The sequence below is a fragment of the Sebastes fasciatus genome, chromosome 1, assembly GCF_043250625.1.
Source record: "Sebastes fasciatus isolate fSebFas1 chromosome 1, fSebFas1.pri, whole genome shotgun sequence".
Lineage (NCBI taxonomy): Eukaryota > Metazoa > Chordata > Actinopteri > Perciformes > Sebastidae > Sebastes > Sebastes fasciatus.
This window is the reverse complement of record NC_133795.1, coordinates 16,308,174-16,335,630: the sequence shown is the minus strand read 5'-3', so window position 1 is coordinate 16,335,630 and position 27,457 is coordinate 16,308,174. Positions and strand designations below refer to the sequence as shown.

Below are 27,457 nucleotides of genomic sequence, written 5' to 3'. Positions count from 1 at the left end.
CAAAAACAGTGCGCGGGGCTGCAGCAGTTTATAGTTGAGGATTTGAATCTTTAAACTTACGCAACTGTACTTCAGTCTAACTGAGTTATTATGGACAACAAGGCTGCTTTGTATCTGCTCTGAAGAAAAGTATCGCTACAAAAAGTCTCCTGCTTGAAGTAAGTCACAGCTTACTCTCTTGGTTTAGGTTAGTAAACGTTAACGTTGGTTGAACAGCGTCATGTTGTGGTTAACGTTCACGCTAACGTCAGCTAAGCTAAGCTAAGCTAACTCTCTTTATGGAAGTTAATTTACTAACTTCACTTCATAACGTGTTTTTATTTACAGCTGAAGACATGAAGTGTCTGAAAGTGGACGAATACATCAAAAGGACTTCTTCTGTGAAAGAGACGCAGCTTTTACTTCAAGAACTAGAGGTTAGTTTAATCATAATATTAATAAAATGAACCACTCATATTCCTAGTGACGTGACAGGTTATTATTTTAAGAGAACTTGCTTTAAAACAACATTAAGGCAGGAATAAATACTTTAACATTAACCCTGTTGTATTTGCTGTGTTGGAATAATGAGGCAGGTTTTTGGTGTATAAAATAGGGTGAATTAGTCTAATGTGGGACATTAGGATATGGATAATTATTGAATAACCTATAATGCACAGGCATAAAAACAACCACCTGCAGAAATAAAAACATAAGTCAACTCAATTTTAACAGAGATGCAGCCACTCCCTATTATGGAATATAATTTGCACTTCACCTTAAATATATATATATATTTTTATTTGCACATACATAAAACTGTACAAAATCCAGTCAATGAAAAAAAAACAAGAAATGTGACAGGAGAGGTCAAGAAGCCACAGGCTTATACAAAGGACCTCCTCCCAACCCCAGGAGGGAAAAAAACAATAACAAAAGAGGAAGAAAGATCTAAACTAACATAAACATACAACAAAAGTTAAACAAATAATGCATTAGAAGACTAAAACCCTATAATTAACCATTGTTATTGCACAATTCATGCTGTCCCACTTTTCAAAACCATGTTTCCTGAAGTGGGACAAAAATTTGATTGAAATAACAAATATAGAGTATGTTTACACCATATTATAATATTATTTGTTGAATAAACATATCCTGATTTAAAAACTAGCATGGTTGTTTTATTTATAAGAAATGTATTCCCTTAACATTAAGTTTGTCTAAACACTATGTCATTGACCTTTGGGTGATCATCACACAGGGTGCTTCCAGTGTGATGATTGCTCCACCCTAATCTATGATTGGACATTTGAGATGTTTGAGAAAGACCTATACCCACTGGAGCTTAGGTGTCCCACATTAGAGCAACTCACCATAATAATAATAATAATAATAATAATAATATAGAATATAAACCTGTCTTGTTTTTATTTATATTTTGCAGAAATATGTGAAGGGTCCATCAGGCCTTCAGGGTCGCACGCTGTGTGACAGAGTCATCAGAGCCTGTAACCATCAACTTGGAGTTGGATCCCCTAGTTTTGACCATGTCAGCCAGTTGGTCCAGCTGGTGGAGCTTTCCCTCCAGGGCTATGATATCTCTGCAGCACTTGTTGCTCAGAGCAGTCCACTGTATATGGAAAAGATCATTTTCCATATTGTCAAGAAGCTAAGCTCCCTAGAAGCTCACAGTCTATGTAGCCATGTAGCAGGGTTGCTTTACAGCAGGCTCACCCCAGCCCAACAGGTATGTATCACTTTCTATTTTAGTTAATTTACACGTGTTGTATGTTCCACATCTGCGCTACAGGATCGCTTTTTTTCAGTGCCAGTGTTACACCGAAATCTGTGACCGCAGAGAGCCAGCATCCCACAAGGTCACCATTTAAATGTGACCCCGCTGTACCTATCTTTTACAGTTTTGTGAATATATCTTTCAAGGAAAAATATTAAAATACATTTTTGTTTTTTATAACAATTTAGTTTTGTGTGTTTTCTGTCGCATGTTTGCCTCCGTTTATTCTACAAGTGCAGTGTGGTCACATTTTCTGATAACAGCTGTTAGAAATGGTGACCTTGTGTTGCTGGCTCTCTGCGGCCACAGATTTCGGTGTAACACCAGCATTAACAAGGTTACCACTGTTGTATGCTCCATAGGCTGGGGACTACTGTGTTCTTGTGCGGAGCTGCTTCTCAGTGCTCTGGAACGGACTATCTGCTACCAAAGACCGGAAAATCCTGAACCCCCGGGACAAACTCCACTGCCAGATGCAAGCTCTGAGCTTCCTCCTGTTGTTGGTTGCAGAAAGTGCAACTCCCTCTTTCTCCAAAGCCCCCATATACACAGAGGATGCCGTCGCTGAATTTGAGAGTAGCTGTGAAGCGGTGACCAAGGACGATGCTTCCTTTCTTGTCCAGGAAATGCACACACTTTTCAACAGATGCTGGACTGGCGGTCGAGGCTGTGAGGGAGACGGGTCCAAGCAGTCTACTGAGACATCAAGTCTATGTACGCTTTCTGAAATAGCGCTGATTATAGTGAAAGTGCTTTGTAAGGCTAGCCTCTATGATCTGGCCTCCACCTTCTTGAATGACATTGAGAGCAAAGTCAGAGACTGTGCTGATCGTCAGTGTACAGCTGCAGTGCTCGGCAGATGGGCAGTAAAGATTCATTATACAATGAAGGCTGGCAGGGAGAGTGTCCAGGCTTTGACGGAGTGTGCCAGGGCCTTGAGGTCTCTCCCAGCTGACCTGGGGGACAGAGAAGCTCATGCAGTCCTGGAAGGTTGTGGACTGGTGGTGTGGGCTGTCGAAAGTGGCAACAGCAAGGGATTAAGCGGACCTGTGCTGCTGGCTTGGTTTTCTTTTTGTGAGGAGCACCAAGAACAGATAGTAAAGACGCTGAAGAAGGTGAGTGTACTTACTGACGAGGAAATTAGCTCATTTCTGTTTGTGTGTGTGTGCTAGAAAAAAAAGCAGGGAAATCATTGTTGTTGTTTTTTTTTTTTTTTTAAATCAATTGCCATTAAAAAGGCATACAGAGGTTACATTTACTTTTCTTGAGAATGTATACAGATTACTACCCTGTTGTCTGTTTTATTTACAGAAGTCGTTATGCCAGGCTGAGGTCAGCAGACTGCAACAAGCCCTTTGCTTCAGTATTTACCAAGGCTTCGGATTTGCTTATGAGAGCATGCTCGCATCACAGGTGAGGCTGCTTGTCTAATATCCAATTTCATTATTATGATGATGATGGTAACAAAACTGAAAATTAAAACTTAACTTATTTTTTTATTTAATCTTTATTTAGCCATAATCCCATTGAGATTTTGAATCTCATTTCCAAGGGGGTCCTGGCAAAGATGGCAGCATAAAAGTTTCACACAAGAACAACATAAAAACACAAATAACAAACTTAAAAAACAAAAAGTTATTTAAAGTATTTCATTTTTCTTAAAAGCCTAATCAGAGACATGGTCTGCAAATTAGCTTCAGCTAGAAGTCCTATATACATTGCATCGGTTGCACTTTAAATAAGTGTAACACTGCCTGCTTGTATTGTCAAATAAATAAATAAAAAATACAACATAAAAAGTTTCACATAAAAGAGACTTAAAACAAACAGCAAGTTTCAGCAACCAAAGAATTTTCATTCCATGCTCCAATAATCTGTAATCCTGTTTTTATAATCTTGCATGCTTATAAAATAATGTAATGTGTCTCTAGCTCACACCAAGATGAGGGTCAGAACATTTTAAAAGCACTTTCACTAAAAACGGAGAGGGTTCTGGAAATGTTGACCTAATTTGTCCGCATGATTGGAGGTTGCAGCTACTGATAGTTTTAGGAGTCAGAGAGCAACATTAAAAGCAGATTACATTTCCTTAATCACACTCGCTTAAGAAGAGGCAGAACTATACATAATGGAACACAGATTATTAATACTGATAAGTCACACAGTTACAACGTATTGCTGCAGTTCTAATGGTACTCTGATTTAGGTTTTGGTAATGATTGTGATTTGTTGCTCTCAGCTGGAGAACAGCGACACACTGGACCGAGTGCTGCTGTACTGCCAGGCCACAGCTGGACAGATGACGACTGAACTGCGTAAACTGTCAAGTGAAAACCTTCTCGTCAAAGCGGGTGATTATTTATGTTGTCAGTTCTCTTGAGTGGTTCTGAAATGCTTTCTTAAATTGCAATATATAATATTTTATTGTTATATTGTATGACATTTTGTTGATTTTTATGATTACCGTGTGTCTTACAGTGATCGCTGTGAGCAACTTAGCTTGTGGATTTTACAACAAGCACCTCTATGACCAGGCATTCACACTAGTAGAGATCCTCTGCAGGGATCTATGCAAGAATTGTCCCGCCTCGCTCTCCGTCGATAGGGTAAGCTCTTTAAGTGTCTTAATAAATACACATACTGTATATATCATGTCTTTATCTAGAATGGGTTTGGTTGTTGGTATACAGATTACTTTGTGTTAGATAGGAGCAAACCTAAATGATCCTGGGGAATAATGTGTTAATATATATATATGTTCATTTTTACACTCATCTGTAGTATTAACATGGCTTTTGACTACCTAGATGAGCCGACCTTTCATGCTGGCTGTGCAGACGTCTCGGCGGGCCGGACAACTGGAGCGAGCACTGGACTGGGTGATCCTGTGGCTGAAGGCTCTGGGGGATAATATCACCACTCATATCGCTGAACCGGTCTCTCTGTGGGTGAAAACAAAGACTGACGCTGCCCGCAACTCTGAGGAGGACATCCGTCTCAGGTATAGTTATTCTAATAAAGGCATGTTTGTGACGTTTAAGTTCTCAGAGAACGTATTTCATGGAATATTAATGGAATGGAAACTTGTCCCATCCTGAAACAGGACATTACATGATGGTTTTGGTCCTGACGTCCCAGACGAGCGAGTAATGCTTTGCCTTTTGGAGGAAGAGTTGCGCGCCTATAAGGAGGTGGCAGGAGACACGGCCCAGGAGCGTTACAACACACTCTGTGATCTGTTGGACATCTGCCACGAGGACAGCTCCCACACCCATCTGCGTGCTGTCTACCTCTGTGAAATGGCCCAAGTTGTGTGTTTCCAGGATTTCAGTGAACAGACTGACTGGTAGGAGCTTTTGTTTACATCATTTCTAATGATAAATATAAATACTCTGTTTTGTGGGGACCAAATTGTGTGGTCAGGAACCCCGCTGGGCTAACACGGCCAGCAGCCTTCTGTCTCAATGTTCATTATGTTCATTTGTAACTGCACAGCACGGCAGTTGATTTTACCCATGAAGCTTTGCGGCTTCTTGAAGAAGAACCAGAGACTCCAGAAAATGCTGAAAGGCTGAAGGATGACAAGGCCCATGCTTTACTTTGGCACTACATCTGCACTCTTGAGAAGAACCTTCAGATGGTGAGCTCTATCGAATCTGTCAGGATATCAGGAACTACTGTTTTAATTAAACAGTCCATGTTTAGAATTTATTTTTCTGTCAAAAAATGAGAATGAGTGAAACTGAAATTAGTAACAGTATGGTAGTATACATGGTCAAGTTTTTTTCTTAACTACTGTAAGAATTGATATTGGACTGTATAACTGGTAATCAACTATTATCTGGATTTAAATCTAAGGCCCTGTTCAGACCTGGTATTAATATATGTCCTCAGTGATCGGATCACAAGTTGACAGCTCTAGGTACAGGTGTGAACGCACTCAAGACGCATTGAGGATACATTGAGATCCAATCACTCAGACCACATTCAGAGGTGGTCTGGGCCACATATGGCCACATTCTTTTAGCAGTGTGTACGCAAATGTGTCCTGGGCCACATTAAGGACCGCCTTGGATCCGTGAGTCTCTGCGCCCCTCATGTGAATAGTCGCAAAACGGCTTCTGTGCATTATTAGTTGGTGATGTGTCTGTGGGGTTTTGTTTCGGTGCTCTACACAGAGCTGATACTACTCGCTCTCATCCCCGGCTCTCTGAAGCGCTGTACGCCGGTGTTGCCTGGCAAAGGAGGCGGTGGCGGCAGCACGGAAGTCCCCGGGGACCATCGGTAGACATTAACCTTATGCTTTTATGTACATTCCTGTAATATTACGTCACAACGTCTGTTGCTGTGTGGTTTACTACGTGTTTATTTGCATTAAGAGCGGGGAAGTGAGATCCGATCACAAGTGGTCACTCAAGACTCATGTGGAGACGCGTTCTAATGACAGGTGTGAACAGATGTGATGGATCTCCCAAGACGCATGTTAATGTCAGATCTGAACCGGGCCTTAGTTTAATTCATCAACTGAAGTGTCTTGTTGTGATTAACTAATGAGGCTTGTGTGTTTTTGGTCAGACCATTGACAGGGACAAAAAAATGCGAGAGTTGCGTGAGCAGACGGTGTGCGTGGCCGATCCCATAGAAACCAATGATTTTGATTATGAAGACAAGAAGAAGTCACAAGACAGCATCCAGGTCTATGAAGGCTTGCATTTCAACCTGGCTGCAGAGAACGGTAGGAAGCCTTTTTTAATATCCTTAATCATCCTACTGTAGACACCAGTATGATATGATGGTTATACTCGTACCATAATCTGTTGTTCTGCTTCAGAACGCATCTCTGCCTTTGTGAGAGATTAATAGACATTATTTTTTAATCCCTTTGAAGAGTTGTGCAAGCCTTTGGAAAGAGCACTGGATGAGTGGTCCGCTCTTCTGCAGAGTCGAGTCCTGCCTTCTGTCAGAAACCCCAAACAGACCTGTAGCTCCATCGCTGTGACTGCGGCTCTCTTTAACCTCAAAGGAAAGGTAACGACACAGAATGTGGTCAACGTCATTATGGGGGCTGTTTGTTCATGTCCCGTGTTCACAAAGTGCAGTTTAATTTTCACTTTACAAGCGTAGTAGTTTTAAGCCCAAACATGTATTATTTTCCTAAACCTAAGTGGTTTTGTAGCCTAAACTTAGAGTGACACCAAGGGGCGTGACAAAGCGACAGTATGTGACGAATTGGGATGAGAACGTGTTGGCTTGGCACACGGGAGAGATTGCAATCTGCAACCCCGCAGCTAGATGCCGCCAGATGTTACACACTGTACCTTTTAAACAAAATTGGTTTAAGAACTTTGGAAAGCAAATTGTTTGATTTTTGAAGTTGCACTATAAGAAAGACTTGGGTGTGTAAGGGGTATTTTATGGTCTTCTAGTGTTCACCTCATTGATAATTACAGCATCTGTGTATTTATCAAATCTCATTCTCTTGTGTAGCCTCTAAAGGCTTTGGAAGCTTACCAACTTGCGATTGGACTTTCACGTCAACTTGGTGATGACCACGGATGTGCCAGCTCCCTCTGTCAATCAGCCAGCCTCCTCCTGGATATGGGCTCCCCTGAACTGGCTTTGGTAATGCAGTTTGTAATAATTATTCATAGCAAACATGCTATGTTTTATGTACTATATCTCACTTTGTTTATTGTGCTATTTTTCTAGGCCCAGCTAGAGCAAGCAGAAAAGTGTCTTACCTCTGTTCCCACTACTGATGGACCTTCTTCTCTCTTTATGCTGGCCATCCTGTTGAAAGCTCAGTACTGCTACAGCACAGGACAGGTAGGTAACATGTCTGCTAGCAGTAGTTCATGCATTGTTATTGTTAGGTGATTCTATCAAATCACTCCTTTCCTATTCGGCCATATGTCAGGTGGATCGTGGAGTACCTTATCTGTGTGAGGTGCTTAAAGAAGTGAACAAGCGGAGGCAATCAAAGAGCTGGTACCTGCTGCATGCTCGGATGCTCCAGACCTGCAGCTCCTATCTGAGTTTGGACACGGCTGCACTGCCACAAGCACAGCGAAGCCACATCACACAGCACGGTTAGCTAAAGCATTTGCTACACTTAATATAACCAGATGGTTTTCTGTTTTTAATTTTGCATCGTGAGAATGTACAGGAGAGGTTTGCAGCTTTAACTGAGTAAGAACCTAATCTATGAATGTGTCTCAGGTCTAAATAACGCGGACACTGCCCTGTATGAAAGTCTGAAGCTTCTCTGCAGCCTGCTGGTCACTTTAGTGGGGAAGGGCATGTACATGTCTAACGGCAGCAGCTCAGACATGCGCTTCATCAACCAAGGTACGTTTGTCCCACACATGGACTGACAATACAAGGAAAAGCTGCCAATACCTTTTACTGATGTCTCTTTTAGTGCTGTCTGCCGTGTTAATTCTCTCCTTTTGATCTACGAGCAGGAGATAACTTGGTGCTGAAGTGGCAGCTACTCTCAGAGCTGTTGAAGTGCACTATGAAACTGGTGGCTGTGAGGGGCAGCTGTGGGGCCGTCAATGATGCCAGGCTCCAATGTCTGGAAGCTCTCAAACTGGCCATCAAGCTGCAGGCACTCAGCCAGTATGTACATGTGCATGGTAGTGGATTCAAATGTAAATAGTGAAGCAGGGTCCAAAAGATTGCTTTGTGTCTTGATATTATCGGCTTATACGGGCCATTCTTAAACGTGCTATTGACATTCAACATTCAGCCACTAGATGTCGCACACTCTCCTTCCCTCGTCCCTCCCCTTCTGGTGGACCCCGTGGGACCTTATTTCAGAAAATAATATGTCAACGGCAAGAGACAAATATTTTTTTGGTACCATTTGAATTGCACCATGAATCACACATGTGATGTTTGTCAGTTTAAAAGATAATTTTGCAAGTCAAGAAAGTTTGTAGTATGTTTTTCGTAGTATCATTTAGCTTTATGTGTAACCACTCAGTGATCTACATCTCTTTTCTCGTACACTATACATCACCAACATTAGCTAACTTAGCTATGTTCCACGCACAAATTAAACGTTATCTTACCTGATTATCCAGCGACTCCTGGTCTTTTTATAAGCCGGGAAGAGAAAGAACGAATCAGACCCCTTGCTGGTGTGAGTTCATCCTAGTACGAAACACACAGGCATCGTAGCTTCAGTGAGAGAGACGTCACTTACGCAACTTTTGGGTGTGTAGTCTTTCTAATTATGTATTTTCACAGTCTTATACTTCAACAGTTTTACAACAAACTGTGACTTACTTGACTTGCAAAATTATGTTTTAATTTGACAACCATCATGTGTGTGATTCATGGCGCAATTCAAACGGGATCAAAAAATTATTTGTCTCTAGCCGTTGACTACTGGACATATTTTTTCCCAAAATCCAGTCCCATGGTGGTCCACCGGAAGGGGCAGAACTTCGCATCTCTATTGCATTCACTTTACAACAAGTGGTTGCCAGTTCGTTGCATATTTTATGGTCGAGTGGAGTGAGACTTACACAGACAGACATGTCAAGTGATGAATAGCAATATCAGCATTCCACACTAACTGGCAACTTGATTGCTAACGACCCAGTGATACTACGTGATACCAACGTCTTTTACTATCAACATTTTTTAAACGGCTAATTTATAATCATATTTTTAGGAAAAGCCATACTTTTTTTTCAGAAGCTCTTTGGGTATTTTTTTTGTTTCACTATTTGTCTACATAAAAATGTTATCAATAAGACATTTAAATATTTTTTTTTCTGTAGTGTATGATGCTAAACCTGTTCCTCCTTTTAATGTTTAGTGCTGCTGTTGAGCTTAACGTAGTGTTTTAGCATGTTTATTGGACCTGAAGATTTTCCTGGGGCCACTTTGAACCGGTAAAATACAGTCGATACAGTATAGGTCTCCTGCGTATTGATTAAAAACACTAAATGTTTTATGCTGAGTTATAGTTCATCCTATACCCCTCCTGTACAGTCCACTGCAATCCAATACAACAGCACTGTAATAAATCCCAATTATAAGAGGCTTATTATAGATCTGGTTTTTAGAGGTGCTGATTCTTCTCTAATACTGTGTACTTTGTGGTGGTGTTGCTGGACTGTTTTATATCTAAAGGTGTTTTTAATATTTTTGCAAGCTTAGTACATGCTGAGTAATTTCTGTACTTGTAATAGGCTTAGAACACAGCGCAATATAGATATGCAGCACAATACATAAGAGTTAATGTGGTCACATCACTCTTTTCTTTGCTCATTGTTTTAGATGTGCTGAGCTCCTGGTGATGAAAGCAGAGTTGGAGCTGATGCTAGGGGAGAGAGAGGAAAGCAGAATTGATTTGGACAAAGTCAGAAACCTTCTGGAGCTCTGTACAGGTCGGTTAAATACACACCTCCACCAGTTCAAATAAGGCTGGACATTGGTTCAGTACTATTGTTTGACTGAGTTGATCACATTGTGTTATTGCATTTTAAAAATTGGGTTGTTCATGTTAATTCAAAGTAAATTGTACTCAAACACTTATTTAGTTATTATTCTTTTTTATATGCGTTAGAACTAGGGCTGTCAAAGTTTACGCATTAATGCAAATTCGTTTTAACGCCACAAAGTTCTTTAACGCAATTTGCGATTTTGACTGTTGTTGGGTTTGAGTTTACCATGTTATGATTTGAGCGTATTTTTTTATGGTAAATGCAGTACCTGTGAGGGTTTCTGGACAGTATTTGTCATTGTTTTGTGTTAACTGATTTCCAATAATAAATATATACCCAAATTTGCATAAAGCAAGCATATGTGTCTACTCCCATGTTGATAAGAGTATTAAATAATTGACAAATCTCCCTTTTTAAGGTACATTTTGAACAGATAAAAAATGTGTGATCAATTGCGATTAATCGCAATTAACTATTTTATTTGATTGACAGCCTTAGTTAGGACTATTGTCTAATGTAATGTAGTAACATGTCACTTTCCTTGAACTACTAAATGGACTTCTTTTTACTTCTTTTCTTCAGATTTTTCTGATCAGGTGCAGAAGGCTGAAGTGAAAATCAAACCTAGGAAAGGTCGCCCGGTGCAGAAATTTCAGTCACCCCTTCCTGCCTTGGATGATGATCTTAAGGACATCCTGAGCACTAGGTGGATTGGCAAAGAACCTGTAGTGAGTGATCTGACCAGCTCCCCGCCTCTCAAAGCCCCGCCTCGCCGCTGGCTCTCCTCCCTGGCGCATGAATCTGACTGCCACTGCCCCTGCTGCGCTGAGCCCTGTCTGGGCCGCGTCACTGCTCGCTGGGCAGCCACACAGGCTGATCTGGTACTCCAGCTGGATCCCAATGAAGCCAAAATCAGTTTGAAACTTCAATCTGCAACATTAGCTCGCTGTAAGAGTGTTGCTGCCAAAGTTGGGGCAAAATTGGCTAAACTCTTACCTCCCTGTGGCCCTTCCAAAAGCTCCTCTAAGCCCTCCCTGATGCAGGACGTGGTGGGCCGTGTGTACCTTCGCATGGCCCTGTCTGGGCTGGAACCAAGGCATAACAAGGTCTGTGGTATATGGAAAGTACTGGAAGCTGGCTTGGCATTTGTTGATTCCACACCCTCTCCTGAGCTAAGACCTGTGAGAGCAGGCCTAATGGCAACCAAAGCCATTGTGTCATTGGTTACTTTGGCTGCGAAAAAGGGCTGCACCCCAGAGGAGCTCTTCTCAAATGCTTGGACTTGGAATGCACCTAAAGAGCTGAAATCAGAACAGAAAGCTGTGCTTCCCTCATCCTCGCTTAACAAGCCCAAAGAGTCCATTAAAAACCCAGATATTCCTGACAAAACAAAGGAGGCCAAGAAGGTGAAGTTTGTCAAGCCCAGGATTCAAGTGACAAGCTCCTCAACCAAAGGAAAGGGACTGGTTCCCATGACACCAGTAAGGGTAAAGCCTGAGCCATCTGTTAGGGAGCGTGACTCTTTTGACTTTAACACAGTGGTACCCACTTTGGCCTGTACTCCTGTTCAGAAGGCGAAAGCACCGAGGACTGCCTCTAAGCTACAGGTACAGTTTCATGTGTATGAAGATTCGTCGCCAGTTCAAAACAAAACCCAACATGTGCCTGCTGCCCCCAGATGCACAAGGAAGTCACGCTTCAAGGTAGGCATCTAATCAAAGTGGAGGTTTTATTGTAGCAAAAAATATACAGCTTTGTGTTTCTATTAGGGCTGTCAATCGATTAAAATATTTAATCGCAATCAATTGCATGATTTTCCATAGTTAATTGCGATTAATCACAAATTAATCAAACATTTTTAATCTGTTCAAATCTCTCTCCCTGTATCTTAAAGGGAGATTTGTCAAATACTTAATACTCCTATCAACATGGGAGTGGACAAATATGCTTGCTAGCTTTAAAACTGAGCCCGCTACACCCTCCGAAAATTGATTGCATTAATGCGCTAAAGAAATGTATGGCGTTAAAACAAATTTGCCTTAGCGCGTTATTGCATTAACTTTGATAGCCCTAGTTTTTGTAAAAAAAAATAAAACGTCTCTCTTATATTCTAATACAGATGGAGTTCAGCGATGAGAGTGACACGGAAGCCAACACCCAGGCAGAGCCTCCCAAAAAACCAGAAGTCCCTAAAAAGCGAACCACCACAAGAAGAGCTGCCCAGAACAGTAAAACAGCCCCAGATCCACCTGCAGAGAAGGTCCCACCCAAGAGGCAGCCCAGAAGTAAGAAGACCACCGCAATGCCTCGGACGACTTCTTCTGAGGATGACGAAGCTTTGGTCTGTCAGCCTGCCTCAGCTAGAAGAGGAAGACCCAGAAGGGGGCTGTCTAGGTCAGAGGCAGATTCAGTGGCGGAGCCCGACAAGATGAGGACCATCGAGGAGGAAGCTACTCAAGTTCTGGACATGAGCATTGAGGAGCTGAGGGCATCTGACACTGAGGCTGAAGACAACCCTGCTTCAAGTAAAGATATTGGTGTGTATTTTGTACACCTGGTTAAACTCCCCATTAATCAGGAAATATTGTACTTACTTGGCACACGTTCTATGATAAGTTTAGTTTATACCATCCGTCACACCATATTACATATTGAAACATGTCATTTAGTGTTGGTACCCTTGAAACTCAAAATTTAAATGGACTCTGTAAAAATCAGACATTGCTTGTTAACAATGACACTTGTGGCTGTTAAGTCAACGACAGCCAGCGTCCTGTTGCTCACGCTTGTGCTCGCACTACTGACACACACGAGACTGAACGTGGTTGACCGGAATCATGTTGATTATCATTAGCAACATTAGCCATTTAAAACCACAATATCACTATATATTTCACATGCTTGGAGAAGCTAGTAATGTTAGCTTACCAAACGAAGGTCCCTCCTAGTGTTGACCTTTCCTGCATCGGCTTCCCGACCTTGGTCCGAAGAAACGGGAGACACCGTAGTCTAGGTCTCCTCGATAACATCACTCGCTCCGGAGTTATATGTGTAAAAAATGCACATACAGTCCCTTTTAATAGGAAGACAAACCAACTTTCTCATGCAAACTGCAATGATGTGTAGGGAAACTTGAATCTGAGTGAAATCGTATCGCAGCATGATATACTGAGTCTAACATTTGCATGTATATATAATTATCACCAATGCTGGAATTATTTTTTTCCTTACACCAAAAGAAAAAACAAATCTCTTTCTTGACTTTGTCTAGACATCGATTTCGAGGTTTTGCGGAGGGATATGTTTTGTGATTTGGAGAGAAATGGCATTTCTGAACTGAGGAGCAGAGGTCACCTGAGAGAAGGTCCACACACCCACTTCTCTCATCCAGACACCAGGCCAGGTGAGGCTCCGCACTGCTGCAGCTGGTCTGCATTATGACTCTGTATCTTTATGCTATGATGTGTCCTTTCATTGGAGTGTAACTCACAATCTGAACAGTGGTATTACTGAATATATTGAGTAAGAAAAGTAATCTACAGTAATTTCCAATGTATGTGCAAGGTTATAATGGTTTTGAATTTTCAATTAGTTTTTATTTTATTTTAGTTTTGACTTTTCCATTTCATTTTACTTTAGTTTCAGTTTTTCCAGAAAGCTTTACTTTTAGTTTTATATATTTAGTTTTTGTTAAGGCCAGCTATAGTGTCTAAGAAGTATGTAGCTAGATATACATACAAAATACATGATTGGTGCACTGTGTAGGAATGCCCATAAGGTTTAATGTTTAATCTTTGCGCTACTTTAGTGTCCTACGTGAAGCTATTGCGGCATAGCGACATCTGCTGGAAGGTCGTCTGTTCAATTTCTGTGGTTCAATGTCACAAACTGACTTTTTTTTGGTCGCGATATAGCTTAAAAACTAAAACTGAAATTAATTTATGTTCATTTTTATTTTTGTTTTTTTTACCCAGGTAATAGTTTCATTTTAGTTTTTGTTAGAGTATAGCTTTGATTTAGTTTCAGTTTACTAAAAATATTTTTCACTGCTTAGTTTCAGTTTTAGTTAACTATAATAACCCTGGTATGATAAAAGGGAAACACAACACTAAAATCTATTTTTAAAGCAGTAACAACATAAACTTCATTTATAGCATTGTGATGAGAAATGCACCTTATAATGTATAATAAGGGCTATGATACCTAAACTGTTAACCAAATTCAGGTGTAAACACCTAACGATATCGTAACGGTAGCTCTTTGTCGTTCTTAGCTCTTTATCCAGTTTTTGTAATATATCTTTTTCTTTTCTCAGACAATCTCTCTCTGGAGGATGTTGAGTCGTTGCTCCGCTCAGCGTGGTTGGCGCTCCAGCACTTTCCCTCCCCCGCCATCTACACAACTCTCTGTGCTCTTTTGGCCTTGACCCAGGGACAGCAGGACCCCGTAACTACGGCAATGCTGCACGCCCACTCCTTGGGAATCACAAATCGTCATCACACAATCAGGCATTTAGCCAGTTGTCTTAAGTAAGCACATGTCCTTTATGTATAGTGTCGAAGTCATGATTTCCCGCTTACCAACACTTTTTAATTCACGTTACTTTGATGTGTCATCATTCTAACAGGAAGTTGAGAAAGGCGTCCAATGAGCTAGCAGACAAGATAGATGCTCTGAGTCTGGATGAGCTCAGTCTGAACGAGTCCAGGAGCTCTACCGAACAGAGGCTGTCGCAGCTGGAGAACATCTTCTCCTTCCCAACAGCTGACTCCTCGACTTTCCCCAAGAGCCACTGTCAAGAGTTTCTCCAACAAATTCAACAGCTTCCCCCAGGTGAAATATTAAATAGTGTCGATTGTCTTCCTGCATCATCAGATCCCACGAGGGGAAATCAAACTCCAGTGCCAGGCGTTTATGCAGCACTTTAATGCTTCTGATGTGTATATTTATGTTTGGTGTCACAAAGAGCTCACGAGGAAACAACTGATTCTAAGCATTATCATTATTATTATTAGGCTGCCAATCGACCTCACGTTATGAATAATGACTAACGGGTAGAGACAGGACTGTAGGCTACAAACGCCCCTTTGCAGGGTCCCAGATGACTGGTGCAAACATCGGGGAGTGCATGGACACGAACATGAGACATCTTGTACAGTAATGAAGGGCGTATTACTGTGGGGTCGTTGTTAGTCACACATTTTTAATGAACTAACAAAGTACACAGAGTCAGAAACAGGCACAGCAGTTTTAACAGCTTTTGATCTATGAATCAGGGACAATACCTGCACTGGCGTGCTTATACATGGGCTTAAATAAAGATCAATAAGATCACTTCCTGAACAGATTTCACGATCGGCAGATGGATTTATTGGCAGCTTTTGAAGTCGTGCTGAAATTACATTTTACGATGATAAAAACCTCTGGTTGGTTCGTTTGCTTTCACACTATAAACGAACCGCACCAGTGTCCGCTTGGATGTCTGGTTCGCACCAGAGTTCCATTGACAGCTTTCACACCAGCCCAAACGAACCGTACTAACCGGGCAAACGGACCTGTCCGGAGTCTGTTTTGACCGACTCAGACAGGTCAGGTGTGAAAGCACCCTTAGTGGGGCCTAACTCAGTGAGTCTGCACTTTTTTTGTCTTGTCCATAACCTGATTTAGTTCAGATTACTGGATGCTTTCTGGCTTGATAAGCTAAGCAAAAGCCGAATGTGAACTGCATTGTGCTTATGTGATATTTCCCTTCTCTCTCCTGTACAGGGGTGACGGTGTGTGTGATGTCTGTGCTTGGAGTGAAACCTGGAGAGATGGGTGACAGCATCATACTGACACGTCTTGAGAAAGGATTTGCCCCCGTCACTGTTCTCATCCCAACCTCTAAACTACAGGTGAGGACGGTGAATTATGATATGAGTAGAACGGTTGCCACAATCTGAAACCGGACAGTTATATTGTAAATGCTTACGGCTGTAGCAATATGGTGACACAAGTGACTTCAGAATCTTGCTATGCTTTCACTCCCATCTTTAAACAAGTAGCCTATCTGAAAGCTAAATATTTACTGCAGCTGTAGTTGAATTGAATTCAAATAAACAGCTTTTTATTAAAACAAAGGATTTAAATTAGGGCTGTCAACTGATTAAAATAGTTCATTTTGATTAACCGCACATTTTTTAAATTATTTTTATTTTTATCTGTTCAAAATGTACCTGAAAGGGAGATTTGTCAAGTATTCAATACTCTTATCAACATGGGAGAGGACAAATACGCTGCTTTATGCAAATTTATGTTTATATTTGTTATTGGAAATCAATTAACATAAAACAATGACAAATATTGTCCAGAAACCCTCACAGGTACTGCATTTAGCATAAAAAATATGCTCAAATCATAACATGGCAAACTGCAGCCCAACAGGCAACAACAGCTGTCAGTGTGTCAGTGTGCTGACTTGACTATGACTTGCCCCAAACTGCATGTGATTATCATAAAGTGGGCATGTCTGTAAAGGGGAGACTCGTGGGTACCGATAGAACCCATTTACATTCACATATCTTGAGGTCAGAGGTCAAGGGACCCCTTTGAAAATGGCCATGCTAGTTTTTCCTCGCTAAAATTTAGTACAAGTTTGGAGCGTTATTTAGCCTCCTTTGCGACAAGCTAGTATAACATGGTTGGTACTGAGCCCCGCTACAGCTTAGAAATCACAAGTTGTGTCTTAAAATAAATTGTAAATTTGTAATTTTGGTTCATCATTAACATCCCAGATTATAACTTTGCCTCTGTCTTTGTCTCTCTGTGTTGTGCAGCACCCCATCAGTTGGCTGGTTCAGGAGATTGATGGTGTTCAGGTGGAGCAGAAGCTTATAAGCTCCGTGAATGAGAAAGCCAAGTGGTGGCAGAGCCGCGGGGCGCTCGACTCTCGAGTTGGGGTAAGTGGTGAAGAGCGAGAGGGCTGCTGGGGAGTCTCAGAGGGCTTCACAATGCCTGCTTTATTCACACAGTTTCACTTAAAGTCATACACTTCCACTCAGACATGTAGACACAGAAAACAGGACACAGAAGCAAAATGTTTTTGTCTCAACAACCTCCTATCTTTGTTTCAGCGACTGTTGAAGGCAATGGAGGACTTGCTGGGATGCTGGGGGAGCCTTCTTCTACCCCCATCACTGGATCCTGAGCTCTCCAAACAGGCCCAGCTACTTTGCGAGTCCTTGTCTGCAAAGGGAGTGACAGTCAGTCAGGAAATGTTGCAGGTGTGTGTTGTTGTTGTTTTAGATCCATGAACCTTTAGCATTAGCATATGACCATTCAATCTGTCTTATCAACTACTAACACCTTTAACTTTTGTGTTTCAGGCTGTGCTGTCTGCCTCTCCTGTGCTCTCCCAAGAAGACCTGAAGAGATTTGCTCTGGGAGTTTCTCCACAGTGGGACGCAGAGTGTGACCAGCTTCTCCATACAGCTGTGTCCCGGCTCGCTGGCAGAGACGAGCCCCGCGGTCATGTGGTTCTCATCCTGGACAAGGTTGATTTCATCATCCTGTACCTTTTTCTTTAAATACTGAATTTTGCTATAGTCTGATTTGTACATAGAGGGATTTTTTGGGAGAGAAAAGACCTCCAAACGCACTGTTACAATACGTCCTTTGTGAGGTAGGATGATGCTAAAATGTAGCTGTATCGTCTCCTGTCCGGTTTCCTTTGCAGTATCTTCAGAAGCTGCCGTGGGAGAGTACCTCCATCTTAAGTTCTCACTCTGTCAGCCGGATGCCTTCTCTGCACTCACTCATTGGACTGAGCATTCAGAAAGAGGTAAGATTAATCTCCATTAAAGCTGCAGTGGGTAGAAATGGAACAAATATGATTAAGAAAAAAAAGGTACTTCAATACAACGGTCACTTTATCCTGACAGAAGTGCATGAGACAGGTAATCTGAAAAATATCACGTATAGCCGGTAACACTCGTTGACTTCTTGCTTCTTCACAGAATCATTTGTTTGTATGTTTGTATGCCCTCTGGCGTTTCAGAGAATACTGCAAAGACCAACGTGTTGAGCATAAACACCTTTATACGTGCTCGTAGCTCGTGGGCCATCTGTGGAGGCTTGTGCCACGGTGCCTCGCACAAGAATAAACAAAGCCTTACTGTGCCAATATAGCCTGTGGTGCAGATGTAATTTATTCTGTGGTGGTTATGGATATTGTTTTTTAAATCTTCCCCTTTAGACTGACTCTCAGTCCGTCCTGAACCAAGGTGTGGATTCTAGGAAGGTGTTTTATGTGGTGGACCCTGATGCCAATTTAAGTAACTCTCAAGAACAATTCAAGAAGATGTTTAGCAGGTGAGACCAATACTCCTGACAGCTGAAACCATTTGATTTGTCTGTATGTCTTCCTGTCACTGGTCTGTTTTCTTCCCATTTACTATGTTACCATTCTCGTTACAGTCAACTGGATTGGGACGGTGTGTGTGGAGTTGCTCCTGACTCGGGTCAGCTGGAAGAAGCTGTTGCTACCAAAGATCTATACATGTGAGTTTGTGATCTGAAGTATCCTGATAGGGAGAGGAAGTAATAGTTACAGTTAGATAACTGATATTTAAAAATGAAATATTGATATCATGTTAATAATACACACTTGATGATAATGTGTAAATAATCCAGCGCCTCTTAGATAATTTTATATAAAGTTACGTTCAAAGACTCTCTCCACGTCCCTACACTCCTATTTTGAGTGTAATTTAAAAAAAAAAAAAAAAATTTAATTAAATACGCACAATAAACAAAGTTAAAGATGAATTTGACTAATAGCTTCTTTTTTTTTTCTATAGATATTGCGATAATATCTTTATCGTGAATTCTTTTGGCCATGAATATTATACAGTGATAATTTGATATTGTGACATTAATTTTTTATGACATTTTATTGACCAAACGATTAATTTCACGGTTTAATTGAGTTGGCAGATTAATCTAATGAAACGGATCCTCGTCTGATAGATGTCACACAGAAAAAGTCTTCAAATAGATATTGTAAAGTATGCTGAAGAGGATAACATTTAACAAATACTATTACAGTGTGTGGTTTTAAGAAAACAAATCAATAAATTCAATTTTGTAAATGTATTTATACAAGGTTTGTTGTATGAGGGTTAGGGTTCTAAGCTCTCTGGTTTGATGAACCGTTTTACTTAATATCCTCTCTGTCCGTCTCCCTCTCACCCCGGGATGCTTTAGTTTCGTGGGTCACGGTGCAGGCGCTCGATTCATCGACGGCCAGGCAGTCCTGAAACGGCGGATGAGAGCAGCGTCTCTGATCTTCGGTTGCAGTAGTGCCGCTCTGGCCGTGCGCGGGGATCAGGAAGGACAAGGCATCCTTCTCAACTACCTCATAGCAGGCTGGTGAGATATCTGGCTTTACTGTCTGTTGAATATGGATCACTAAATTCTGTCCTATTAATACATTTCTATTTTTTTTTTTCTCCTCAGCCCCTTTTATTTGGGAAACCTGTGGGATGTAACAGATCGCGATATTGATCGCTTCACCAAAGTCTTGTTGGAGTCCTGGTTTTCTGGCGGGTCTGGAGCTTCCCTCCTGGATCATATGGGCCCAGCACGTCAGGCCACACACATGAAACACCTCATAGGAGCAGCACCGGTGGTCTACGGCTTACCAGTTCATCTGCAGTAGTAAACTCTACTAAAAACAGGATGTGAACAATCTATACAGTATCTAAATGTTGTTTCAGCACACAAGCTGGGGGACATGACTTTAACTTAAAGTTTAATTCTTTTGTTTTGGCAAGATTAAATTAATGCATTTTCTCTTATTTAAACCAATGCTTCCATTTTTAAACCAATGTCACTATAGTGTGAATGATTTTAAATATCTTGATAATTCTTTATGAAGTGTTTGAAACCACTTTTAATGTGTTGATTGAACAACAGTTTTTGAATAAATGTGTTCTTGCATACAGCCGGTGTCTGCGTTGGGGAAATGACTTTGTAATTATTCACACTTATGTGAAGAGTTGGGGAAAGCCTGAAAAACTGTATTTACAGTATTATCTTCTAGAAAAATGAAATGTTGTGTGTGAAATGTGAACACGTTACTATCATTTGGAACAAAATCAATTTACTGTAGGAACAAGTTAGATCTTGTTCTTACAATACTAATTTATATTTCATTGCGACATTGTATTCTCATTACAGCTAAAAGCTGTAGCTATAATTCTTTATGGATGTTAATGTTTAAAGAATTTAAACTGAATTTCTCGTTGTTTTTAACCGGTATTGTAGAGCTGCAACGATTAATCGATTAGTTGTAAACTATTAAATTAATTGCAGACTATTTTGGTTAATCGGTTTGAGTAATTTTTTCAAGAAAACAAAATCAAATTTCTCTGATTCCAGCTTCTTAAATGTGAATATTTTCTGGTTTCTTTACTCCTCTATAACAGTAAACTGAATATCTTTGAGTTGTTGAAAAACAAGACATTTGAGGACGTCATCTTTGGCTTTGGGAAACACTGATCAACATTTCCCCCCATTTCTGACTTTTTACGGACCAAACGACTAATAGATTCATTGTTAGTAGCAGCCCTACTGTACAGAGTTACCTCTAGAAGCATTTGATTCAGTGCTCATGAGTGTCAGTTGTCATTTTGAGAGTGCTTTCAAGGGTCCCAGAGCACAAATGCAGAGGAATATCAGAGCTACCAATATTAATGTATGGTCATTTAATGTTCAAAGTTTCAGTTGAATGTGCATAATGTTTTGACAAAATTAGAAAAACAAAGGTTTATATTTGGCACAAGTCCTTGCCAAAGTTAAAGTATAAAATCATTACACTTATAATTTGTTTATAATGATATAGAAATTTAATGTGAAATTGACTATTGTCACCTGAACTTGAAAATGCATTCTGACCATTTGAATTGTATTGTAATTTTGGCTCATATGAAATAAGACTAATTTGCAATGTGTCAGTGCTTTTGTACAGTGTCAATTGGACATTAAATGGGGATGACTGAATTTTCATTTTTAAGTTTAGGTAGCAGCTGAAAAATGAAAATGCAATTTGACAATGACATTTCGGGGTATTGTGAAAATGATAAACTATTAAAGTTTTTTTTTTTCATTTTATTGATTTGGTAATAATGCAATCAAAAATAACATATATTTTTTTAAATACATCATGTGCACATAAATGGAAAATGAAATGAATTTGTTCAAGTGACTGAATATTGTGAACCCTTAACTTACGTATAATATGACGTTTATGTATGTATGTATATTTTATGAGTGGTATGCATGCAGTGAGGAAATATTTGTAGTATTTAGAACCATTAAATTAGTTTAAGCCAGGGGTCAGCAACCTTTACTATCAAAGAGCCATTTTAGGCAAAATAATAATAAAAAAAATCTGTCTGGAGCCGCAAAACATTTGAGCATTGTGATGAAGGTAACACAGTTTATAGTCTAAGTATAGAGTATATAAGTCTAATACAGTGAGGGCCAAAGTGCAAATGTACTACAGAGTATTAGGGTCACATTGAGGGAAAAAAACATCTGAGAGTTCCAGAATAAAGTCATAATATAACGAGAAAAAAGTCGGAATGGTACGAGAATAAAGTCATAACTTTACGAGAAATGATGTAATATTACAAGAATAAAGTCATAACTTTACGAGAAAAAATAGTAATATTACGAGAATAAAGTCATATGGTTAGGAGAAAAAAAGTCGTAATATTGCGAGAATAAAGTCATAACTTTATGAGAAAAAAAGTCAGACGTTTACGAGAATAAAGTCAGAAGTTTCCGAGAAAGAAGTCAGAATTTTACGATAAAAAAAGTCGTAATATTACGAGAATAAAGTCATAACTCCACGAGAAAAAAAGAAAATAACACGTAAAATTACTACTTTATATTATGATCTCATAATATTCCGACTTTTTTCTCGTAACCCTATGACTTTATTCTCGTAATATTATGACTTTTTCCCGTAATATTATGACTTTATTCTCGAAATGTCCGATTTTCTTTCACCTCAATGTGGCCCTAATACTCTGTCGTACATTTGCACTTTGGCCCTCACTGCATTAGACTTATATACTATATACTTAGACTTTTCCTAATTGAAAATGTAAACAAAAAAACAGTTATTAATTTCCACTAATTTTTTTTTTATAAATCCACAGGGAGCCACTGGAGAGGGGCTAAAGAGCCTCAGGTTGCTGACCCCTGGTTTAAAGTGCATTTTAGTTAAACCATGATGCATCTCGTGTCTTGTCCACAAGGGGGCGGTGCTTCAGGTTAAAGCCCGCCCACCTCCATGACCCGGAAGTGAAGGCACGGCCCCGCCCTACTCGGCCTCTGATTGGCTACAGCCCGGAAACTGTCATTTATAGTCCTCTTGGCATCTCGCTTCCAACATGGCGGTGAACCTCACAGACCTCTCTCTGCCTCAACTAGAGGGACTGAAAACACAGCTAGATCAGGTAATATCAAACAAACAAGTTTAGTATATCTCAACCGTGACTGTGTTCTTGTTTATCGACCTTATGAGGGCGATTATCTGAATGAAAACGGGAAGGTATGGCAGCGAGCTAACGTTAGCACATCTGAAGCTAACGGTGATTAAACATCCAGTCAGGCCGGTGTGTGACATCATCACATGTTCACCTTATAGGTCTCTCCTCGTTTCACGCATTTCTACAGCAGTAAACATGCTTTCAAATGTTAGGTTATTCTGTTCTGGTAAATCAGTTCGCTTAGTTGAGGACTGTATTCATGTTGGATGCAGACAGCTGAGAGGTGTGGTCGCTCTGTGTATGCTAACATGGGTTGCTTTGTGGATTGACTCTCTTAACGTGGGTTGCTTTGTGTATTGACTCTCTTAACGTGGGTTGTTTTGTGTGTTGACTCTAACGTGGGTCGCTTTGTATATTGACTCTCTTAACGTCGGTTGTTTTGTGTGTTGACTCTAACGTGGGTCACTTTGTGTATTGACTCTTAACGTGGGTTGTTTTGTGTATTGACTCTCTTAACGTGGGGTGTTTTGTGTATTGACTCTTACGTGAGTTGTTTTGTGCATTGACTCTCTTAACGTGGGTCACTTTGTGTATTGACTCTTAACGTGGGTTGTTTTGTGTATTGACTCTCTTAACGTGGGTCACTTTGTGTATTGACTCTTAACGTGGGTTGTTTTGTGTATTGACTCTCTTAACGTGAGTTGTTTTGTGCATTGACTCTCTAACGTGGGCTGCTTTGTGTGTTGACTCTTAACGTGGGTTGTTTTGTGTATTGACTCTCTTAACGTGGGGTGTTTTGTGTATTGACTCTTACGTGAGTTGTTTTGTGCATTGACTCTCTAACGTGGGCTGCTTTGTGTGTTGACTCTTAACGTGGGGTGTTTTGTGTATTGACTCTTACGTGGGTTGCTTTGTGTATTGACTCTCTTAACGTGAGTTGTTTTGTGTATTGACTCTAACTCTGTGGGTTGTTTTGTGTGTTGACTCTCTTAACGTGGGGTGTTTTGTGTATTTTAATGTTTTGCAGGAGATTGAGTTCTTGACGTCTTCAATAGGTCAGCTCAAAGTTGTCCAGACGAAATATGTTGAAGCAAAAGATAGTATGAACGTCCTGAACAAAAACAATAAAGGTGAGTAAAATGCGTTTTATGCCAAATATAGCAAATATGCTGCTTTATGGAAATAAAGCAAGCATAGTCAGCTGAAGTTGATTGTTTGTCTAATTTTTTTCCCTTTCTCTCCTCTCTCACACAGGAAAGGAATTGCTCGTGCCACTTACCAGCTCTGTATCCTTCATTTACAGTGGAACAACCAGCATCTCATGTTTTGCTGTTTTTGTGTGACATGTTTTGAATGAAGTTGACATGCGTACTTGTCCTTAACATATCTTCTTCTCAGATGTACGTCCCTGGAACATTAAATGACGTGGAAAATGTCTTGGTGGATGTGGGGACAGGATACTATGTTGAAAAGGCAAATATATTTGCATTTTGAAAGTCCATAAATCATCTTATAACTTACTCAAGTAATGTAAAACATTCTTATGTACATTTTTATTTATACTCTGTATTTGTCTGTCTCCATAGAACGTGGATGACTCAAAGGCTTTCTTCAAACGCAAAATAGACTTCCTCACAAAGCAGATAGAGAAAATTCAGCCAGCTCTTCAGGAAAAGCATGCCATGAAACAAGGTAAGCTCCATTTTTTTATAGATATCTCTTCTATTTCCTCCTTATTATTTCACAAAATGTCATCACATTTTTCTATTTCAAAGCCAGATATTTTAATGTAGGCAACTGCCTGGGGCCCCAAGTAAAAGGGCCCCAAACAGCTAAAGATTTAATATAATGTTTATGAAAACTATTGATTTATGTTACTATTCTAACTCATTGTACTCTGAAATATCATACAAAAGGCCCCCAAAGCAGTTAAAAATTATGCAACTGAACTGTATGTTACTTACGCTGTAAACGCTGTAGTACTACATCCCCCTGACAGAGAAATGTTGCTGCTTACATTCCACAAAATATAACATTTAAACTACGATGGATTATTATTATTAAACTATCCAGCATCATGTTAGAATTGAAAGCTCAAACTTGAACAGCTGTTGAGTAAATTTAAGTACATTGTGCTGATAATGCCTCTCTTTCACTCTTCACTTGTAAACATTTGAATGCAGGACTTTTACACAGTGGTAGTAATAATAGCTTTACTATTAATAGTTAATAGTTTTACTTTAGAAACATTTTTGAGTACTGCTTCTGCCAATGCCAATACCAACATTCCCAGTTAGAGAGAGGGTGAAAAGTAAAGCAAGACGGCGTTTGCCCTTGGGGCCCCAAATCGCTAAATTCACCCCTGAAAAACACACAGTGAAATACGCTTAGTGGAGGTCATTTCCAAAGAGGTGTATTAGTTGGTAGTCTGGCGGTAACATTATTTGTGTTATAATTTCAAAGTAGTGTGAAGTAGATTGGATGAGGGTTCTTGAGAAATGCGAATAACATACATACACAGACGGACATTCCTCGCTTTATATTTAGCTATTTAGATAATGGATATGACGAGGCAAGTCCAAAGCATATTTTAAAAGAATTAAATACTAGTTATTTGGATAGGGGTTTGTAAATTAAATTATTACAAAGTTATACTCACTTAATTTCCATAGACTTTCACTCAAATGTAGAAAAAGTATTTACTTCAAAGTTATTAACAATACACAGATAATATTTTACAGTACAAAATTAATTTACTAATATATGCTACAACAAAACATGGTTAAGTCTAAGAAGTTTTTAGTGGAAAATATTCTGTATTTAATGATTAAGTCAGTCAACCATAAGCTCACATGTTACACATGTATTTACTTTGCACATTGTGTCTTTGCAGCTGTGATTGAAGTAATGAACGTGAAGATCCAGCAGCTACAACAGAGCCAGCAGGCATCACAGACGGTTGTGCCCACCAAGGCTTAATGACAACACCTGCCTCAACTCTTCATGATTGCGGGAGGGGGAGGGGGAGGGGGGATTTTTAAGTTTGTGCATAAATAATCATTAAATAACATCTGCTGTTGTAGGACAAGTAAATGCCCTCCACTAATCTAATGAAGTCCTGTTAAATACTGAATAGTATTTTTTTTGTTTCTATCTGAAGTGCACAAACCCTGTCACCTGTAAATTATAAGTAGGCTATTGTTACCTTAAAGCAATCTTGTACTTGGTAAATTTTAAGTGAATTTAATTGGATGTCCGGTTAGTTTGCATAAATAAAGAGGTTTCATTCAAGGAACATTGTTTTCTTTTTTATTATGTATTCATCTGTGCGGTCCACTACCAGACAGTGAACCTTATGCCCATTCTCGTGAACGTGATGTATCAGAACGCCTTGAGGGAATTTCATCAAATTTGGCACAAATGTCCACCTGGACAGGTTGGTGGTCGAAGGTCACTGTGACATCACACAACACATTTTTGGCCCTAACTCAAGAATTTTATGCTAATTATGACAGAATTTTACACAAATGTCTAATAGGATAAAATGAAGTGCTGACATTTTATATCTAAAAGGTCAACTCCATGGGATCAAAGCACTGACAGAGAACATAAATCAATTCATAAAAATGTTATACATTGTACATAGATGTGTGGTTTTGATAGCCTTTCTATTTTTAGAGTATAAGATTGAAGCCATGTATTGACTGAGTTCATTTTCAAAGATGGAAAAAAGGATGGTTTATGATTGGAAAATTTAGATTTATGAATATGAGATTTTTGCAAGTAATAACATCAAATTAATAATATGATATTGATATGCTTTGGCAGAAGGGTAAGAAAAGAAGCCAAAAAATACATTTTCATAGGAGAGGGAAAATTTATATCTGAATTAATATATTGGGAAATAAAAGTGCAAATGTTTGGGGACAAAACCAAAATAGATGACATAAATCTTCTGCAACCAGTTGACAAAATGAGCAGTCCACAACAATTTCTTTTTTAAAATATCGTAGAAATACCTTGGAGGGATAAAAGTGATGAATCATTTGAAAAGTCACTTCCTTCCTTATTTATAGATATTTAGAAGGTTGGCACCATATTTTCTTTCGGTCTAGGTCTGATGTAAGGTCAGGTTAGTACAGAGGTCGGCAACCTTTACTATCAAAAGAGCCATTTTAGGTAAAATAATTTAAAAAAAACTGAGCATTGTGATGAAGGTAACACAGTTTATAGTCCAAGTATATAGTTTATAAGTCTAATGCAGTGAGGGCCAAAGTGACAATGTACTACGGAGTATTAGGGCCATATTGAGGGGAAAAAAAACCTGAGATTTCCAGAATGAAGTCATAATATTACGAGAAAAAAGTTGTAACATGAGAATAAAGTCATAACTTTACGAGAAAAAAAGTCATATTACGAGAATAAAGTCATAACTTTACGAGACAAAAAGTTGTAATATTACGAGAATAAAGTCATAACTTTACGAGAAAAAATCGTAATATTACAAGAATAAAGTCAGAACTTTACGAGAAAAAAATCGGAATATTACAAGAATAAAGTCATAACTTTAAGAGAAAAAGGTCGTAATACTACAAGAATAAAGTCATAACTTTAAGAGAAAAAGGTCGTAATACTACAAGAATAAAGTCATAACTTTACGAGAAAAAAGAAAATAACAC

The 27,457-nt window shown here is 39.6% G+C and overlaps 2 protein-coding genes and 1 long non-coding RNA gene across 4 annotated transcripts; 2 read left to right on the top strand and 1 right to left on the bottom strand.

Annotated features, from left to right (window-relative positions):
• Nucleotides 1-7: 7 nt before the first annotated feature.
• On the top strand, nt 8-20,221 carry espl1 (extra spindle pole bodies like 1, separase). Its single transcript, XM_074633299.1, has 32 exons — nt 8-158; nt 328-416; nt 1,427-1,729; nt 2,140-2,892; nt 3,089-3,190; nt 4,017-4,128; nt 4,256-4,383; nt 4,585-4,778; nt 4,881-5,123; nt 5,273-5,417; nt 6,353-6,512; nt 6,666-6,805; nt 7,265-7,399; nt 7,487-7,603; nt 7,695-7,866; nt 7,997-8,125; nt 8,242-8,398; nt 10,073-10,182; nt 10,822-11,942; nt 12,359-12,776; nt 13,511-13,642; nt 14,555-14,768; nt 14,867-15,072; nt 16,006-16,133; nt 17,055-17,177; nt 17,352-17,501; nt 17,604-17,771; nt 17,954-18,058; nt 18,473-18,588; nt 18,694-18,777; nt 19,483-19,647; nt 19,735-20,221. Exons 2-32 carry the CDS (start codon nt 336-338, stop codon nt 19,934-19,936), a joined length of 6,513 nt encoding a protein of 2,170 aa, XP_074489400.1. The 5' UTR covers nt 8-158; nt 328-335; the 3' UTR covers nt 19,937-20,221.
• Nucleotides 20,222-22,589: 2,368 nt separating this feature from the next.
• Nucleotides 22,590-26,073, top strand: pfdn5 (prefoldin 5). The gene is made up of 6 exons (XM_074633275.1): nt 22,590-22,745; nt 23,806-23,908; nt 24,033-24,064; nt 24,177-24,251; nt 24,365-24,470; nt 25,672-26,073. The coding sequence occupies exons 1-6, from the start codon at nt 22,680-22,682 to the stop codon at nt 25,755-25,757; spliced, it is 468 nt and encodes a 155-aa protein (XP_074489376.1). The 5' UTR covers nt 22,590-22,679; the 3' UTR covers nt 25,758-26,073.
• On the bottom strand, nt 22,959-23,560 carry LOC141766416 (uncharacterized). 2 transcript variants are annotated; one of them, XR_012593625.1, is made up of 4 exons: nt 23,527-23,560; nt 23,437-23,466; nt 23,140-23,171; nt 22,959-23,081 (listed from the first exon to the last, which is right to left on the bottom strand). It is a non-coding gene; the product is annotated as an uncharacterized LOC141766416 (long non-coding RNA). The 2 variants fall into 2 exon arrangements; XR_012593626.1 differs by having other exon boundaries at nt 23,140-23,169; nt 23,466-23,544.
• Nucleotides 26,074-27,457: the final 1,384 nt, after the last annotated feature.

Bases quoted from the DNA above. Each gene is read 5' to 3' on its own strand.
- espl1 (XM_074633299.1), top strand. From the start codon at position 336: ATGAAGTGTCTGAAAGTGGACGAATACATCAAAAGGACTTCTTCTGTG. The intron at 1,730-2,139 runs GTATGTATCACT...TATGCTCCATAG, and splicing joins GGCTCACCCCAGCCCAACAG to GCTGGGGACTACTGTGTTCT. The intron at 13,643-14,554 runs GTGAGGCTCCGC...TTCTTTTCTCAG, and splicing joins TCATCCAGACACCAGGCCAG to ACAATCTCTCTCTGGAGGAT.
- pfdn5 (XM_074633275.1), top strand. From the start codon at position 22,680: ATGGCGGTGAACCTCACAGACCTCTCTCTGCCTCAACTAGAGGGACTG. The intron at 23,909-24,032 runs GTGAGTAAAATG...TCTCTCACACAG, and splicing joins CCTGAACAAAAACAATAAAG to GAAAGGAATTGCTCGTGCCA. The intron at 24,252-24,364 runs GCAAATATATTT...CTGTCTCCATAG, and splicing joins CAGGATACTATGTTGAAAAG to AACGTGGATGACTCAAAGGC.